At 41.9% G+C, this 17,852-nt stretch overlaps 2 protein-coding genes and 2 long non-coding RNA genes across 5 annotated transcripts in view; 1 reads left to right on the plus strand and 3 right to left on the minus strand.

Annotated features, from left to right (window-relative positions):
- The window catches only part of LOC121545947 (forkhead box protein J3), a 92,720-nt gene that overhangs the window by 28,398 nt on the left and 46,470 nt on the right, over positions 1-17,852 (plus strand). The window contains exon 2 of the mRNA XM_041856891.2: positions 6,054-6,502. Within this exon, the coding sequence (XP_041712825.1) occupies positions 6,164-6,502 (339 nt within the window). The 5' untranslated portion in view covers positions 6,054-6,163. The remainder of the gene's footprint in view (positions 1-6,053; positions 6,503-17,852) is intronic.
- LOC123482288 lies at positions 737-3,610 on the minus strand. The gene is made up of 4 exons (XM_045209413.1): positions 3,030-3,610; positions 2,748-2,925; positions 2,535-2,656; positions 737-2,432 (listed from the first exon to the last, which is right to left on the minus strand). Exons 1-4 carry the CDS (start codon positions 3,294-3,296, stop codon positions 2,118-2,120), a joined length of 882 nt encoding a protein of 293 aa, XP_045065348.1. The 5' UTR covers positions 3,297-3,610; the 3' UTR covers positions 737-2,117.
- Positions 3,710-6,056, minus strand: LOC121545948. 2 transcript variants are annotated; one of them, XR_005996310.2, is made up of 5 exons: positions 5,542-6,056; positions 4,428-4,526; positions 4,166-4,307; positions 3,933-4,072; positions 3,710-3,816 (listed from the first exon to the last, which is right to left on the minus strand). It is a non-coding gene; the product is annotated as an uncharacterized LOC121545948 (long non-coding RNA). The 2 variants fall into 2 exon arrangements; XR_005996309.2 differs by having other exon boundaries at positions 3,933-4,087.
- Positions 9,502-10,668, minus strand: LOC123482289. Its single transcript, XR_006657650.1, has 3 exons — positions 10,631-10,668; positions 10,310-10,496; positions 9,502-10,219 (listed from the first exon to the last, which is right to left on the minus strand). It is a non-coding gene; the product is annotated as an uncharacterized LOC123482289 (long non-coding RNA).

Here is a 17,852-nt window from a genome sequence, read left to right on the forward strand (position 1 = left end):
TCAAACAGCTAAAAATACAATATTTTTTGGTTATGAAAAATATATTTCACAGGGTACAATGATTCGCTACACTATACTTGCTTGTTTAGTCACAAACTGAAATTTGGAGAACTATTAGAATTGTAGCAACCAGGACATGGCAGAGATTTAGCATACGCAGCAAATTTGAAAATGTTAATTTTAACACATTTTTACATTTTACAGACGCTCTTATCCAGAGCGACTTACAGGAGCAATTAGGGTTAAGTGCCTTGCTCAAGGGCACATCGACAGATTTTTTCACCTAGTCGGCTCTGGGATTAGAACCAGCGACCTTTCGGTTACTGGCACAACGCTCTTAACCACTAAGCTACCTGCCGCCCAGTGTTTATATAGGGCCACTCTCATCGGTGTTAATTTAACACTTTTGGTAGTGTTCATATTTAAACACTTGGATTGTTAAAATATAACACTTCAGATGTTGTTCAAATAACCCATGGGAGTGTTTTCAACACCCTCAGTATTAAGCAGCAACACCTTTCAGTGTTGAGGATCAACTCTAGAGAATGCATCCTGTAACTGAATTGACACCAAGAAGTACCAAATTTTCACGCTAGGAAATAACCATTTTTTGTCTGGTTCTCTCCCACTCATATATCAAGCCTGCAAGTTTTAGGTGACTTAAAAAGGAGCATTAAAGGATTATTTACAAAAGTAGTGACTCTGCTTTGTTTCATTTATTTAGGCCAAAGTGAAAACAGTGCATCACAGGCGCATCAGAATGAAATTGGTGCATCACAGGCGTGATTGCAACTGATTCAAATGCATTTCAAATGAAACTTTACCACGCAAGACAATCTTAGGGTCATCCTCACTGTAAAACGTCTGAGCAATATACTTTTCTATCAAACAGAACCGGCAAAAGTAATGACCACTGAAGGACTCTGTGAAACCAAGGACTGCGTGCATCCCCAAATTGTCTCCAGTTATTTGGCAGATAGTGCCATAAACCCTATCAGTTGAAAAAGGCAAATTTACACCATCACTCTCCAGTTTTTTTACATCATTAACCAAGGGCTCTAGAATGGCATCAAAGCCATATTTCTTTAGATCTTGATAATGAAATAATGACACTAAATAAATATTAATCACAGCAGAGTTAAACTTGGGTGGCAGATTCCTGAGGACAAAATAAATGGCGCCTGTCTTGTGGAACACTACACTTGGATTCAAGCGGGTTGGCAGTTTCAAAGTCATCATAGTACAATTGGATCTGTAACGCATTTCTATGTTTTGAGAACAAGGGATGAGTTTTAAAGTAACTTCCATCACAAAAGTCTTCGTAAGTGTCTTCAACAGATATATCCCTAGGTGCATTTTCCAATAACTTACAGATTTCAGAATTGCGACACATGAACGTCAATGTTTCCAGTATAGGAATATATACAAAAGTGTCTTTCACTGGGACTTGATCATACATGCCTGTTTGTTTATTTCGCCTGCTATCATATCTAACTCCCAACACTACTTCTACTCGCTCCACAACACCCCATTTTTGGTTGAAGTACTTTTTTCTCTTGGTTTCTGTGTTAAAACTGGCAAATGAGTTTTCAAAGTTCTCAAAACTATAATTTACAGTAGATGTAGAGGGGCTTATCCATAGGCATAACTGACAGAACTTCTTGTTTAATTTGGGAGTGCAGACCGGTAGTAAGCTCTTCTAAATCACACACTACTGTTGACACAACACTATTTGCACCACCACTAGCTTGCAACTTGGCACACGTATCTTTAGCAAGACTGTCCATTCTTCTCCAACAATCACTGAGTGTTATCATGTGGGACACCAGCGTCACCACCCATTTGTTGAGCTTCTAACTGGACTGTAAAATCAGCAACATGAGAGGGCCCTTCTAAGCTCAATGCATCAACTACTTGACCAATATCCTTATGAACACTATTCAAATGTTTTCTGAAACCTGAGTACGTTGAAAACTGCCGTCTAAAACTATCTTGAGCACAGACCAATCTAAACTTGGTGGAGGGATAGAAGCTATGCTCAATTCTCAAATGAGAAATCAATGACTGGCTGTTTCTGTGCAACGCTTGACAACAAAAGCACCGTAACATACATTTATCTAGTTAAGACGTTTTGTCCTCAACTCTATCATGCTAGGGGCCTCTCTTGTTTTGCCTACATCAATGTTGTAGATGGTTGTCTGCACAAATGTGTAGAAGTTGACAAGAGTATCATCATACGTCAGGTTAAAGACAAAGTGGGCTTTGAACAGTTCATCAAACGCACACAGACCACTAGTTGCCTGGCAGGGAACAAGCCTCTTGTCCACCACAATGTAGTAGTTGTCAATCTTGCTCCGTCTTCTTCCGACGGCATGGAGGTATGGCTGTCGACCATGGCTCCTATCAAGATGGTCTTCAATGCTGCAGAATGACTGCAACACACAAAGGGTCTTTTTAAGTCACTATCCACATGTTAAGATCATGAAGAGACAACCCAAAAAAGAAATTACACAACAATTACTGTATCATCTTACCTTATGAAAGTGTACTAGTCTGCCCACAGCATCACTGGCACTGATCTTGGTCCTCTTCCCGCCTGCTGGTGGTGGGAGGAGATGAAGCAGCAGCAGCAGGGAGGACATATAATTGTCCCAGTCTGAGGGCAAGAAAAGGCAAACACCCCAAATCACATAAAATAATATAGCTGAGTTTGAAACATTGCACTACCCACGAGAGAATCCACTTACTGGTTTCTATGTCATTCTCTGTCCGTTTTTCTGCGGACTTCAGGAGGTGACGCAAATCGGTGGTCGTAATCAGGGATTTTGCCAGTTGGATGACTTTAGGCTTCAATACAGTGTCCCACTTTTCAAGGAGCTTAGAGGATGTTTCATCGTCGAACATCAGCAAAAAGTCCTGATTCGCCTAAAACAAAGTGGATCAACTCAACTTCATGACCAACACACAATCATGTCTCAATCAGAAAAATAGCCTGTAGTTCTGATTCCAAGACATACTACATCACTCACCAATCCTTTGACGTCCAGAAACCTGGGAAGGACTATGAGGACATCTGTGCTTCTGTCTGGACTATACACTAGCTCCTGGTGATACTGGAACACCTCCTTCATCTTCTGATAGATTTGTTTTTCATTGGGCGAGTGGACAACGAATGATATGGCCTCCTTGCAGGCATCACCAACAAGCTGGTGGTCCAGGTCAGTCTTCCTCCTATGGGTTGGGCCTCCCGACTGGGGTGAAATACTCTTCTTGATGGGTCGACGTGAGGTCTTCATTGATACCGTCTTCAGGCGATAATTCAGATATCCTTTGCCCGTGTCAGGATCATAGAAGTGTTCCTTTGATGTGGGAAAAGGTGACCAACCTGGTAGTCAAATGGTTATTATTTTTAGACTTGATTCTATGACTGTTTGATGCCCCTTTCAGTCCACAGAACAAGTGTCAAAATATTAAGGGATCTTAATGAAGTAAATAGGGTCACAATTCCAAGAGGATAACGTTCTCTCTGTTGACGAGTGGGAAGCCTCCTGCTCAAAAACAGTAAATTATACTGCCAAATATGTTTAACCAAAGTTTTGTTGATGAAGGTACTGTATCTTTCTACAGTCTCAATGATGCAAAATAACAATGTATAGTTTGAATGTTTTGATCCATTGTTTGTGGCCAGATTGGCTAATGAGAAGCTGACTAAGATGGAAGTTCTCTCCTGGTTCTGTGGTCCAATGTTTAGGTTGTCTGGTACTCTTTTAATACGTCTTGCCCACCAGGTCTACTAGTCAGGGCATCACGGACCATCTATTAAGACAAGAGAAAACTTAAACAATTTAGGGTTGGTTTATGCTGTCTGAATCTCCATGAGGAGCAAACACAGAAATGGGATTATCAACATCCAATATCAGTTATCATTATACCTCTTTTGCTGCTGCGGAGTCGATGGCCTCATCTCCTAAGGTTGTGTTGGCCTTTTTAGACGGTCTTTCTGGAGATCTCAGGTCTAAATCACTTGACGAGAGGGATAATGTGTCTGTGCACGAACTAGGTGTCGAACAGCCTGCAGGAGAAAAGTCTGAGCACAATGGATCAAAGAAATCAATCTATACATTCATGTTATTTGATATCATTATGTGAGACTATAGAAAGATACCTTCATCAAAGATCTTTGATTGTGAGACACAGGTCTGGATTGGCCTCAATCAGGTCCAGCAGGACATCCTCCTCCACCTCAGTTTGGGAATCATCAAAAATGTGTATTTGTGCTACAGAGGGCAGTCCAAACATATTTTGGACTTCAAAAAAGAGAGACTAATCAGAATACAGGGAGATAAGCCACTTAGGGGGCAACCGAATGGGTCTGACCCAAATCAAGCCCAAGGGTTCAATTTAAGAAAATACATCAGACAGTTCACCTTGATTGATTAAATCTCCATAAGAGAACCCAGGCTGCAACTTCATGAACTTCTTGCATTTCTGGTATTGGACCTTCACCTACGGGTTACACTGCACTCCTGCAAAATGCAATTACACACAATGTCATATTTAAGTTAAATTTGGTTGCAAACATTTTATGGTGTAGCCGTACATATAGAAACAATCACACACAATGCCCCCTTATACCCTCTCCCCTTCGTCTTCCCTGCAGTGGATCAACCATTTGTTCCAAATGCCACTTTAATGATGTAACAGGTGTCTGAATGCCTGCGGATCTGGGGCTTGGCAAGGCAATATTCCAGTGAAATCAATCAAGCTAGCTAGCTATCTAACTAGCTACAAACAGTTACCACCACCACTCAAATCTATAGGAAAGAAACTGGCCAATACATTTCAAGCCATATTGGCTTGAACACAATGTCTGATCTGTGATCAACAACAAGCACACACCATAGACATGTTCATTTAAATGACAGAGGACAACCCTAACACACCTGGCCAGGTGCACTAGTTAGCTAACGTTAGCGCTAAGTTACAAGATGTTGAGGTCGGTGTTGTAGCTAGCTATCTAGCTAGCTATCTAACCATTTTTGGCCAGACAAACATTCTTAGTTATATGCGTTTTGAAGAACAAATGAGTAGATATTAGCGATGTTGTTACCTTCACTTCCTGGCTAGTTACATGCTGCACCAAATGAGGCTCAAATTGATCACACTAGGCCACACCCCAATTAACACCATGCACCTGCTGCACCACACATTTTAGTTGGCCTCGTGAACTCAACACGCACATGTTTGAAATCACCTAACGGTACAGCCTAACTCTGATCCTTTTGGATTTCGATTCATTTTCTCAAATCGAATAGTTTGCTAATTTTAGCGAAATAACGAAGTTGAGACAAAGTTCCCGCCAACATTTAGCTTATTAATCTAGCGCTAATGTTAACTAACCACGTTAGCTAGCTAGCAACCTTTAAATCTAAATTTTGCAGATGTAGCTATATCTACAAACAAAGATCTCAACCATTCACTTAGCCGATATAAGAAGTTTGGCCACCAGCTAACTTATTAAACAATGAACATATTACTTACCTTTCAATGCTGCGCAATTCCAGCTGCCCTTGCACCGTCGGCAATTAGATGAAAAGGAAGTTTCAAGTTAACACCGGGAGCTCAATCAACCCTGCTCAGTGCCACCGCCCAACCTCTCACCTGGGAGAGGGTGTAAAAACAACTCTTAAATCAACACCTCTTAACACTAAAAATGTAACACCAAGAAAATGAACACTTGTTAACACTGGCCAATTTGCCTTGTAGTGCATCTTTAAATTGAGGGAGGCTATGCCAGACACAGTATTTGCTGTGCTGAAATCTGGACCATTCCATGAAAATAATAACATAAAGAACGAAATCTATATCCTGACACATCTATTCATCCGTAGCCCAGTCAGCTTCAAACCATGTATCTGTACGTTTATTCTAGTGTTCTCCTTTATCCACCCAATACTGTCATTTTTGGCTATGATCAAAAACAACATATCTGTTATGCAGTTTGTTCCATCAAAATGAGCAGTTGTATAGCAAACATTCTCCTTTTCTTCCAGAATTCACCCGGGACCGCTGTGCAACAGCAATCCAGTGAGCCAAAGGAGAGCATCCCCCTGCCCCTGAGTCACTCCCCTCCCAACTCCCACAACCCTTCACCACCACCACCATGACCTCTGAACTAGGGAGCAGCCTGACCTCCATGGACTGGCTTCCTCAGCTCACCATGCGGGCGGCCATCCAGAAGTCCGACGCAGGGCACCACCACCACCCCCGCGGGCATCATGGCCACGGGCCGGGCAAGAAGAGTGCCCCGCTGTACCCGGGCACCACACTGGACCAGGAGGAGGCAGCCCGGCACCGGGACGGCAAGCCACCCTACAGCTACGCCAGCCTCATCACCTTTGCCATTAACGGCTCACCACACAAGAGGATGACCCTCAGCGAGATCTACCAGTGGATCTGCGACAACTTCCCCTACTACCTGGAGGCAGGCAGCGGCTGGAAGGTAAGGGGTGGAAATAGAGGAATGGAAGTGTGAGGGAGCATTTGGGGTGCATTAAAGGGTTGGTTTACTTAAGAATCAGTTTGTTAGACTGCATGGCATTAGGTGGTGCTCATCTTTCCCATTCGTTTGGGATTGACGGCTGCATTTTCTTTTGAACGCATGAAGGGTGTGATTAACGTTGGACTATCCCTTTAAGGAACTAACTTACTAGACATCCTAGGAATACAGGAATGCTGTATTGTGCATGTAAATCTCGTCGACTCCAGACGACCAGATAATGAAATATACAGTATAATCTGGCCCAAGGACTAATAGGCCCACTGCTCATCCTCAAACTGTAAAAATGTACTCCCAGATGTACCTGGCCCAGTGCAGATGCTGTGGTTGAAACGGTAATCTGCATCAAAGGGAACGTGAGCGAATTCATTACAGTCAAGGTGACTACTATCAGCTGCACACAGTGGGAGACAGACATGGAGCCCAAGCAGTCTCTGGATTATTTGATTTTGAGAATATACTGATGATGTACAACTAAAAGAGCTTGTACAACACACACACACACAAACACGTAAGCATGCACACTCACACACACACACTCACACACACACTCACTCACAGTGAGTAAGAGACACTCCCACTCAGGTAGGCATACATGTACAGTCTACAGATTACAGTGGTGCGGCTCAGCTAGAGGAGATGGGTATCAGCCCAAGCACGCGTTTGCTTTGTATGATAATGTGGATGCGCAGGCAGGAGAGGCTGGGTTGAAACCAACACAAGCACATTAGTGACAGGATACACTGAGTGTAATCTGATAACTCGTCAAGGTCATAACACGTCCACATGGTATGAGGCAGCAGGACATGGGATGCGTGTGCCATTTGGGATCTCAACTGCTCGTTTGATACCAGCTGTTATGGAAAGAGGTGCTCTGCTGGGGCGGTAATAAAAGTGTGTTTAGTTTCATGTCACTATGAGCTATTATGACATACCATGTGTTTACATGCATACCTGCATAAATACTAGTGGAAGAGGAAAAAATCGATACAGTTACATATTGGGATATTATTTTTGACTATTTATAGTTTTGACAATATCACAATATTATTTTTGCGCTAGTTTGCTGTACCTGCACCAAAACTCCAGTATTTTTCCTTCATAGCTTGGTCTGCATCGTCTTTTTAAATATGGAGCCAATTTGTTTTCAGCACTATTTCCATGGCTGATCAAAACTTGTTTTCTCATGGCTCTCGTTTCCCTGTGCAGCAGACATATGGTGAGCAATATGTTTGGAACATCGAATCACAATAAAATCACAGTATCAAAAACATATAGAATCGTGAGAATCACAATACATATCGTATCGGTACCTAAGTATTGTGATATCGTATCGTGAGGTCCCTGGCAATTGCCAGCCCTAATATGTACTTTTATATATACAGTACCAGTCAAAAGTTTGGACACACCTACTCATTCAAGGGTTTTTCTTTATTTTTTACTATTTTCTACATTGTAGAATAATAGTGAAGACCTCAAAACTATGAAATAACACATGGAATCATGTAGTAACCAAAAGTGTTAAATAAATCAAAATATATTTTATATTTGAGATTCTTCAAATAGCCTCCCTTTGCCTTGATGACAGCTTTGCACACTCTTGGCATTCTCTCAACTATCTTCATGAGGTAGTCACATGGAATGCATTTCAATTAACAGGTGTGCCTTGTTAAAAGTTAATTTGTGGAATTTCTTTCCGTCTTAATGCGTTTGAGCCAATCAGTTCTGTTGTGACAAGGGGGGGGGGGGTATACTGAAGATAGCCCTATTTGGTAAAAGCCCAAGTCCATATTATGGAAAGAACAGCTCAAATAAGCAAAGAGACACGACAGTCCATCATTACTTTAAGACATGAAGGTCAGTCGATACGGAAAATTTACCAGCCTCAGATATTGCAGCCCAAATAAGTGCTTCACAGAGTTCAAGTAACAGACACATCTCAACATCAACTGTTCAGAGGGGACTGTGTGAATCAGGCCTTCATGGTCGAATTGCTGCAAAGAAACCACTACTAAAGGACATCAATAAGAAGAAGAGACCTGCTTGGGCCAAGAAACACAAGCAATGGACATTAGACCGGTGGAAATTTGTCCTTTGTTCTGGAGTCCAAATTTGAGATTTTTGGTTCAAACCGCCGTGTCTTTGTGAGACGCGGAGTGTGTGAACGGATGATCTCCGCATGTGTAGTTCCCACCGTAAATCATGGAGGAGGAGGTGTTAGTGTGTGGGGGTGCTTTGCTGGTGACACTGTCTGTGATTTATTTAGAATTCAAGGCACACTTAACCACCATGGATACCACAGCATTCTACAGCGATACGCCATCCCATCTGGTTTGCTCTTAGTGGGACTATCATTTGTTTTTCAACAGGACAATGACCCAAAACACACCTCCAGGCTGTGTAATGGCTATTTGACCAAGGAGAGTGATGGAGTGCTGCATCAGATGACCTAGCCTCCACAATCACCCGACCTCAACCGAATTGAGATGGTTTGGGATGAGTTGGACTGCAGAGTGAAGGAAAAGCAGCCAACAAGTGCTCAGCATATGTGGGAACTCCTTCAAGACTGTTGGAAAAGCATTCCTCATGAAGCTGGTTGAGAGAATGCCAAGAGTGTGCAAAGCTGTCATCAAGGCAAAGGGAGGCTATTTGAAGAATCTCAAATATAAAATATATTTAGATTTGTTTAACACTTTTTTGGTTACTACATGATTCCATATGTGTTATTTCATAGTTTTGATGTCTTCACTATTATTATACAATGTAGGAAATAGAAAAAATAAAGAAAACCCCTTGAATGAGTAGGTGTGTCCAAACGTTTGACTGGTACTGTACATTTGGAATAGAAAGACAACAAAGGACAGTATTTAGAAGTTATCACAAGTTTGGAACACAGTATCACAATTTAATGCAGTATAACTAATATATTAAAGCAGGTCAAATTTGTGTAAAAACAGCATTGCAGTTTTATCTGCGTCTCCGTGCGCAGAGCAGGCCAGAGATCAAGGAACTCCTTTACAGTTGGAGTGTCGGTGACTATACCCTGGCGCCGCAGGGCGAATGTGGTCTGCATCTTCCTATCGATCAGGGGTAAGTTCCTTTCCATCTTCTGAAGTTCTTGGACCATTTCCTGCTTCAGCGTTTCAAGACTCCCCACGTCCTGTCCAAGGGGGGAGTGTGGCAGAAAGTTAACTTCAGCCAGCTTTATGTTTGAGTGCGGTGGTTCATTCTCTGAATTGCTTCTTCTTCTTTTTCCTGTGTTTACGGAGACCTCCTGGCATCCTGCGCTCCTCAACTTGGTTCTGTAGTTACCCATCTTGAATTTGATGCTGTTCTTCCATCCATTCCACCCAGTGTCAGATCCTGCCTCTTTCTGACAGGGGTGTTTCATAACAAGAGCTGTAGAACTTGTATCTCCCCCTTCCACTATAAGGTGCAGTGGTGCCTTTTGTTGCAACTCCTCAATGTCCATCAAGCAGGTAAGTTGTCAGTCAAAGTCAGGGTCATCATACAGCAAGCGGAGGTCGTCGTCAAACTCAAACTTGTCCTTCAAAATGTTTATCAAGTCATCAACATATGCTGGAACTTAGGTTTATCTTCCTTGTATGGTCAGCATCAACAACGCAAAGTATCATGCTTGAGGAGCTGCAGCTGCCATTGCTGAGGAAGAATACAACATTGAGAGGTTGCACTTGGACTATCAAAACAATACAAATGGTAACACTAGGTACATAACAAATAATGACTCACCATAACATTTTCAACTCTGTCTCACTCGAATGAACCTCTTGGGGTCAACAGCAGCTGGCCAACAATGTTGTATGCAGAAAGGGTGACAGTGTCGTTGAGCTCAGATTGCAATTGGACAGACAGGCTAACTTGTGTAGATGATAGGTCGTAGGAATGAAGATGTTCTACATACCATGACTCAAAGTGACTGCAGATAAAATAAACATTGTTATTCACAAGATATATCTGAGCAATTTTGCTGAACTGAGGCAGCCCCCACTGACTCCAACTGACAAAAACATATTATGTTGTCCATCTCAGGTCATTTCAACCTAAGCTTACCTTTAACTACTGGCCTTCTGTCTAGCGCACCAAGATCCTGTAGAGAGAATGTATCAATAAAGAATTAGTATTACAATTTGTAGTGGTAACATTCTTAGGGTTGGAAACTAGTCTTTACGTCAAAGTATGTAGGCCTACTACTGTTCTTTCAGAGAATTACAGAAAATATTTATGTTTCACACCCAAGCCAAATATCAATGTCAGAAAATAAGCATATGTTATTTGAATAGTACATACCTAATTCAGAATTCGTTTTAACTTTCAAAAATCTAAGTACTGCATTGTAATTGACAACTCCATTGTGTCCTCCTCCCAGAGTGCAAAGAGCCTTGGCGTGACCCTGGACAACACCCTGTCGTTCTCTGCTAACATCAAAGCGGTCATGCTCTACAACATTCGCAGAGTATGACCCTACCTTACACAGAAAGCGGCACAGGACCTAATCCAGGCACTTGTCATCTCCCGTCTGGATTACTGCAACTCGCTGTTGGCTGGGGTCCCTGCCTGTGCCATTAAACCCCTACAACTTATCCAGAACGCTGCAGCCCGTCTGGTGTTCGACCTTCCCAAGTTCTCTCATGTCACCCCACTCCTCCGCACACTCCACTGGCTTCCAGTTGAGGCTCGCATCTACTACAAGACCATGGTGCTTGCCTACGGAGCTGTGAGGGGAACGGCACCTCCTTATCTTCAGGCTCTGATCAGACCCTACACCCAAACGAGGGCACTACGTTCATCCACCTCTAGCCTGCTAGCTCCCCTACCTCTACAGAAGCACAGTTCCCGCTCAGCCCAGTCAAAGCTATTGGCACCCCAATGGTGGAACAAGCTCCCCCACGACGCCTGGTCAGCGGAGACACTGACCACCTTCCGGAGACACTTGAAACCCTACCTCTTTAAGGAATACCTGGAATAGTATAAAGTAATCCTTCTACCCCCCCTCCCCCACCCCCCCATTAAAAAAAAGAAGGAAAAAAGTGGTTTTCCCACTTGCTATCATAAGTTGAATCCACCAATTTGTAAGTCGCTCTGGATAAGAGCGTCTGCTAAATGATGTAAATGTAAATGTAATTAGGCAGCATGCCATTGAATCAAGCTTAGACTGCGCCATTTTGTGCACCTGTCATGTTGCACTCAGCAATTGCAGACATGCGCCAAATGAGGTAGCTAGAGATCTTGACAATGGATATATTCTCCAAAAAACGCTACCACACAAATAATGTTCCAACATTAAAATGTATAGCTACTGTTATCTATCGAAGCAAAGTAATTAATTTACCGCGTGAACCCCCAGGCGACAGTGCGCACTTATATTCGTAGGTCGTATATTCGTTCGTAGCTGGTGAAGTCCACTCCAGCAGAGACACATCTGACTCCAGTCACTTTCATACATCACGTGCGCTCCCAGAGCTTGGCTTGCCTGCATTTAATTTCCAGCTTTCATTAATTACTTTAAACTGATTATATATCATCAACGTTACCTAACGTTACTTCCCCACCACCGGCATTTTCAAATCATACTATCTAACGTTAGCTAGCTTAGCACTAGCCAGCTAACCTACCTGGCGCCTAGATAACTAGCTAACTTTAGCCCTGCCTGGCACTTGCCAGCTAACCAGATTGCTAGCTTGACAGATATCCATTCAAAGTTCGACAAATCATACATACACGATGCAGTTAATAATCATTAATACATTCTTACCATTAAGAAAGTATCCACTGTCACGGGGACCGTCCGCCATGTTGGAACGATTTTGAAATGCCACATGCATGTCTTTGAACGTCGACGCATATGACGTCAGATGTAATCAAGGTCAAACTTGACAGATGTGTGCCTGTCAATATATCATCAGAAGTCTTGTTTACATAAACTCTCTGATACATTTCATGTGAATAAAAAAATACCAGTCTCACAAAATCAAAAGTGAGGTGCATGTTGTGGGAACCTAAAACAATTATGTTACTACAACGTTTTCACATATATTATGTTTACAGAACTTAATCCAATTATTTACTAGTACTGTTCGGGTTTACAGTGTGCATATCCCCTTTTACTAACGTCACAGCATTGTTGCTTTAAGTAGGCCTATTTATTAAATGTTTTCCCTTTATGATGATGATCAGGACCTGTTAGTGGTAGTTTTGTGGTAAAAATAAAAATGTGTAGGGATTTAAAAATATTACGTTCATGATTCAATTTCGTTTTAATGTTTAAACGTTCACACCCCTAGTTTAAATTGAACAATCTAAAATACATATTTTGTATAGAATAGTTTATATCAGTGGTATTCAAAGTTGGGATCGGGGAATTGCAGTGGGGTCGCCAAATAAAATAAAACAAGAAAATAAAACATGTATTTCTTATATTTTTGGTAGGGGGAACCAAAAATGAAGAGTACAGATTATTTTGTGGGACAATATACAAACGTTATTGAGAAAGATAATAATAAAAAATAAAAATAAATGATTGAGTAAATGTATGTATTGGTTCTCTTGTTTAATGAATTGAAGGTTATTTGTTGACATGAAAATTAAAATTTACCTTTTTTTTTTAAAGGTTGTCATTCGATTTGGGTGGTGGGGTCACAAGAATTTGTGGTGAAAAAAAATGTGGGTCCCCGCTGAAAAAGTTGTAATACCTCCAATATGGATGTTTTATTGAGTTGTATTCATTATTTATGTTTATTCTCTGTTGCCTGGCAACACAGACGTACAGTGCCTTGAAAGTATTCAGACCCCTTTACTTTTTCCACATTTTGTTACATTACAGCCTTATTCTAAAATTGATTAAATAAAAAATGTCCTCCGCAATCTACACAATACCCCCAATGACAAAGCAAAAACTGGTTTTTATAATTTTTTGCTGATGTATTTAAAATACAAAACAGATGCCTTATTTACATAAGTATTCAGAACCTTTTGCTATGAGACTCAAAATTGAGCTCAGGTGCATCCTGTTTCCATTGATCATCCTTGATGTTTCTACAACCTGTGGTAAATTCAATTGATTGGACATGATTAGGAAAGGCACACACCTGTCTATATAGGGCCCCACAGTTCACAGTGCATGTCAGAGCAAAAACAAAGCCATGAGGTCGAAGGAATTGTCCGTAGAGCTCCGAGACAGGATTGTGTCGAGGCACAGATCTGGGGAAGGGTACCAAAATAATTCTGCAGCATTGAAGGTCCCCAAGAATACAGTGGCCTCCATCATTCTTAAATGGAAGAAGTTTGGAACCACCAAGACTCTTCCTAGAGCTGGTCGCCCGGCCAAACTGAGCAATCGGGGGAGAAGGGCCTTGGTCAGGGAGGTGAGCAAGAACCCGATGGTCACTCTGACAGAGCTCTAGAGTTCCTCTGTGGAGATGGGAGAACCTTCCAGAAGGACAACCATCTCTGCAGCACTCCACCCATCAGGCCTTTATGGTAGAGTGGCCAGATGGAAGCAACTTCTCAGTAAAAGCCACATGACAGCCCACTCTCAGACCATAAGAAACAAGATTCTCTGGTCTGATGAAACCAAGATTGAATTATTTGGCCTGAATGCCAAGTGTCACGTCTGGAGGAAACCTGGCACCATCCCTACGGTGAAGCATGGTGGTGGCAGCATAATAATAATAATAATATAATATGCCATTTAGCAGACGCTTTTATCCAAAGCGACTTACAGTCATGCGTGCATACATTTTTTTTGTGTATGGGTGGTCCCGGGGATCGAACCCACTACCTTGGCGTTACAAGCACCGTGCTCTACCAGTTGAGCTACAGAGGACCACTGCTGTGGGGATGTTTTTCAGCTGCGGAGACTGGGAGACTAGTCAGGATCGAGGGAAAGATGAACGGAGCAAAGTACAGAGAGATCCTTGATGAAAACCTGCTCCAGAGCACTCAGGACCTCAGACTGGGGTGAAGGTTCACCTTCCAACAGGACAACGTCCCTAAGCACACAGCCAAGACAACGCAGGAGTGGCTTCGGGACAAGTCTCTAAATGTCATTGATTGTCCCAGCCAGAGCCCAGACTTGAACCCGATCGAACATCTCTGAAGAGACCTGAAAATAGCTGTGCAGCAACGCTCCCCATCCAACCTGACAGAGCTTGAGAGGATCTGCAGAGAAGAATGGGAGAAACTCCCCAAATACAGGTGTGCCAAGCTTAAAGCGTCATACCCAAGAAGACTTGAGGCTGTAATCGCTGACAAAGGTGCTTCAAAGAAAGTACTTAGTAAAGGGTCTGAATACTTATGTAAATGTAATATTTCAGTTGTTGATTTTTATAAATTTGCAAAAACTTATGAAAACTTGTTTTTGCTTTGTCATTTTCGGGTATTGTGTGTAGATTGATGAGGGGGAAAAAATGAATTAAATTGAATAAGGGTGTAACGTAACTAAATTTGTAAAAAGTCAAGGGGTCTGAATAATCTCCGAATGCACTGTATGCGACGTGTTAAGCAGATTTTTACTCCTGAACTTATTTAGGCTTGCCATAACAAAGGGGTTGAATACTTATTAACACAAGACATTTCAGCTTTTCATTTTTAATTAATTTGTAAAAATGTCTAAAAACATAACATAATTCCATTTGACATTATGGGGTATTGTGTGTAGACAGTGAGACAAAATCTTAATTTAATCAATTTTAAATTCAGGCTGTAACACAACTAAATGTGGAAAAAGCCAAGGGGTGGGAATACTTTCTAAAGGCACATGCATTCCAGCATCCCCTGTTAAATTATGCCTTTCCTGTCTGCTGGCCAGGTGTGTGTGTCCACTCACCTGTTCCTTAGGCTCCACTGTCAACCTTTCTTGGCTTTTACAGACAATTCTGTAGATGATCAGATAGATGTTTGTTAAATCTGAATTTCACTTCCAAATATTTTATATTAATCAGTATTACTAGTCTGTATTTAAGTTTTAATTTAGAGTGAGGGATTTCCGTAGTTCTATTCTCAGGAGGATAGGCACAAGTCCAATGTCATATTTCCTTCACTATTCACCCAGCGGTGTTATTCAGTGAATAGTCTCCTGAGTGGCGCAGTGGTCTAAGGCGCCGCATCGCAGTGCTAACTGTGCCACTAGAGATCCTGGTTCGAATCCAGGCTCTGTTGCAGCCGGCCGCGACCGGGAGACTCATGGGCGGCACACAATTGGCCCAGCGTCGTCCAGGGTAGTGGAGGGAATGGCCGGCAGGGATGTAGCTCAGTTGATAGAGCATGGCGTTTGCAACGCCAGGGTTGTGGGTTCGATTCTCACGGGGGGCCAGTATAAAAAAAATATATATATATATTCACTAACTGTAAGTCGCTCTGGATAAGAGCGTCTGCTAAATGACTAAAATGTAAATGTAAATGTGGTGTTGATTTCAGAAGGGTCTGGAATGCCACAATTGCAAGGCTTCATCTTGCATTTTATATAATTGATTGAGTACAGTTCATACCTGTTAAATGTTAACGACACTGCATCATTTTGGCTTAAAATGAGAATAAGAGTTTTGAATTATATTGAACAATATTTAAAGCTGCAATATGTAACTTTTTGGGCGACCCGACCAAATTCACATAGACATGTGAGTTATAGATCTGTCATTCTCATTGAAAGTGTTGGAGACCGTTATGACCTGAGCACCTTTTCTTGTATAATTAGCGTATCAGTAGTAATTATCCTGTTATGGGTTAGGTTGAATTATCTATGTGTATTGTATTTAGGCCTAGGGGAAGTACAAAAGGGTGTAAGAATGATTTTTATAAGGGTTGGATATGAGCCATTTATCTGGGGTTAGAAGATGTTTTGCAGAAATGAATAGAAACCACCTGTCTGGGTTATGATAAGGTCGAGGTTGAGTTACTTACTGTCCAGTTGCTGTGGGAAGTGAGGAGATGACTTTCAACGGCGTAGCTAGGGAGTGGAGTGAGGATAACAGGATGCAGACAGCTGAATCGTATCTCAAGAAGGGAAGACTGAGCCAGACCGCCATCTGGCCCACCCTACTGTGACATTACCCAATGTACTGTACTGTATTGTAGTTAAAAGACTGTGTGACTCTGCATCTTTATGGTCTCAACTGAAGCATCCAGTTGGATGTAATGAATGTAGTTTGAGCTTTCTTGGTGTCCGCCTGGAGTTTGTACCAGAAATCTAGATCCTAACAAAAGCAGGTCTAAGAAGAGGTAGATATGTTCTATGTGCGCAACTTCTATGCTTCCCGTTCTAAAGTTTTGTTTTTGCGTCTTTTACTTTTCGGTTTTGTACACCAGCTTCAAACTGCTGAAAATACAATATTTTGGGGTAATGAAAATATATTTCACAGCGGTTTAGATTGCACAATGATTCTCTACACTACACATTGCTTGTTTTGCCACATAAACTGAAATTATATAAAATTAAATTAGTTTATATTATTCTAATGACGGTTGGGTCTTCGTTTTGTTAGGAGGAAGAATATGTTTGTCTGGATGTGACGTTAGGGAGATGACGTCAAGGATGCTTGATGCAGCGAAGAGGATTGTAGGTAGATCTGATTCAATAAAAAAATGAGGTTTTGCCATGTATAACCACTGATAGGTGAAAGAGGACTGGGTCGACAAATCCACGAAGGAAGGAGCCGGTCACCATGGCCAACCTTTCTGCCAACCTTTCTGTTTCTGCCATCTAAGTTTCCTTTCAATCCCAGTCTGTCAATCCAGCCGATTCGTTCAAATCCAACCACATGCTTTGCTGCACTATAGTGTGTTTTTTTTGTCGGTCTGTAGACATCTCTTCCACACACAGATCCTCGCTAGGTCCCCAGGGACAGCGGAAGCACCTTCTTCTTGAATCTCTTTGTGCCCATCACTCACACAATGGGCTTCACTAACAGCAGATTTCCCATTCTCCACTAAGGGGGTGGGGTGGTGCTCCATCAAATGGAATGTTAATGTATTTGGCTGTTTTGAAGCAGTGACACGTATTCAACCCCCTATCCATACAGGATGTGTCTGTCACTGTCAATGCTTAGACCTGTAGTTAAGGTGTCCCAGTGATGTCCCTCTCCCCGTCTCAATTGTGTCAAGGCTTTAAAATCCTTCTATAACCTGTCTCTTCCACTTCATCTACACTGATTTGAAGTGGATTTAACAGGATTTAACAGGTGAAGTATATTTCACCTGTAAGTCGCTCTGGATAAGAGCATCTGCTAAATGACTAAAATGTAAATGTACAATTTCACCAGGTCAGTCTGTCATGGAA

Source organism: Coregonus clupeaformis, chromosome 30 (assembly GCF_020615455.1).
Source record: "Coregonus clupeaformis isolate EN_2021a chromosome 30, ASM2061545v1, whole genome shotgun sequence".
NCBI classification, from domain to species: domain Eukaryota; kingdom Metazoa; phylum Chordata; class Actinopteri; order Salmoniformes; family Salmonidae; genus Coregonus; species Coregonus clupeaformis.

Bases quoted from the DNA above. Each gene is read 5' to 3' on its own strand.
- LOC123482288 (XM_045209413.1), bottom strand. From the start codon at position 3,296: ATGAAGACCTCACGTCGACCCATCAAGAAGAGTATTTCACCCCAGTCG. The intron at 2,926-3,029 runs GTGAGTGATGTA...ACTTTGTTTTAG, and splicing joins TTCTGGACGTCAAAGGATTG to GCGAATCAGGACTTTTTGCT. The intron at 2,657-2,747 runs GTAAGTGGATTC...TCTTGCCCTCAG, and splicing joins AGAGAATGACATAGAAACCA to ACTGGGACAATTATATGTCC.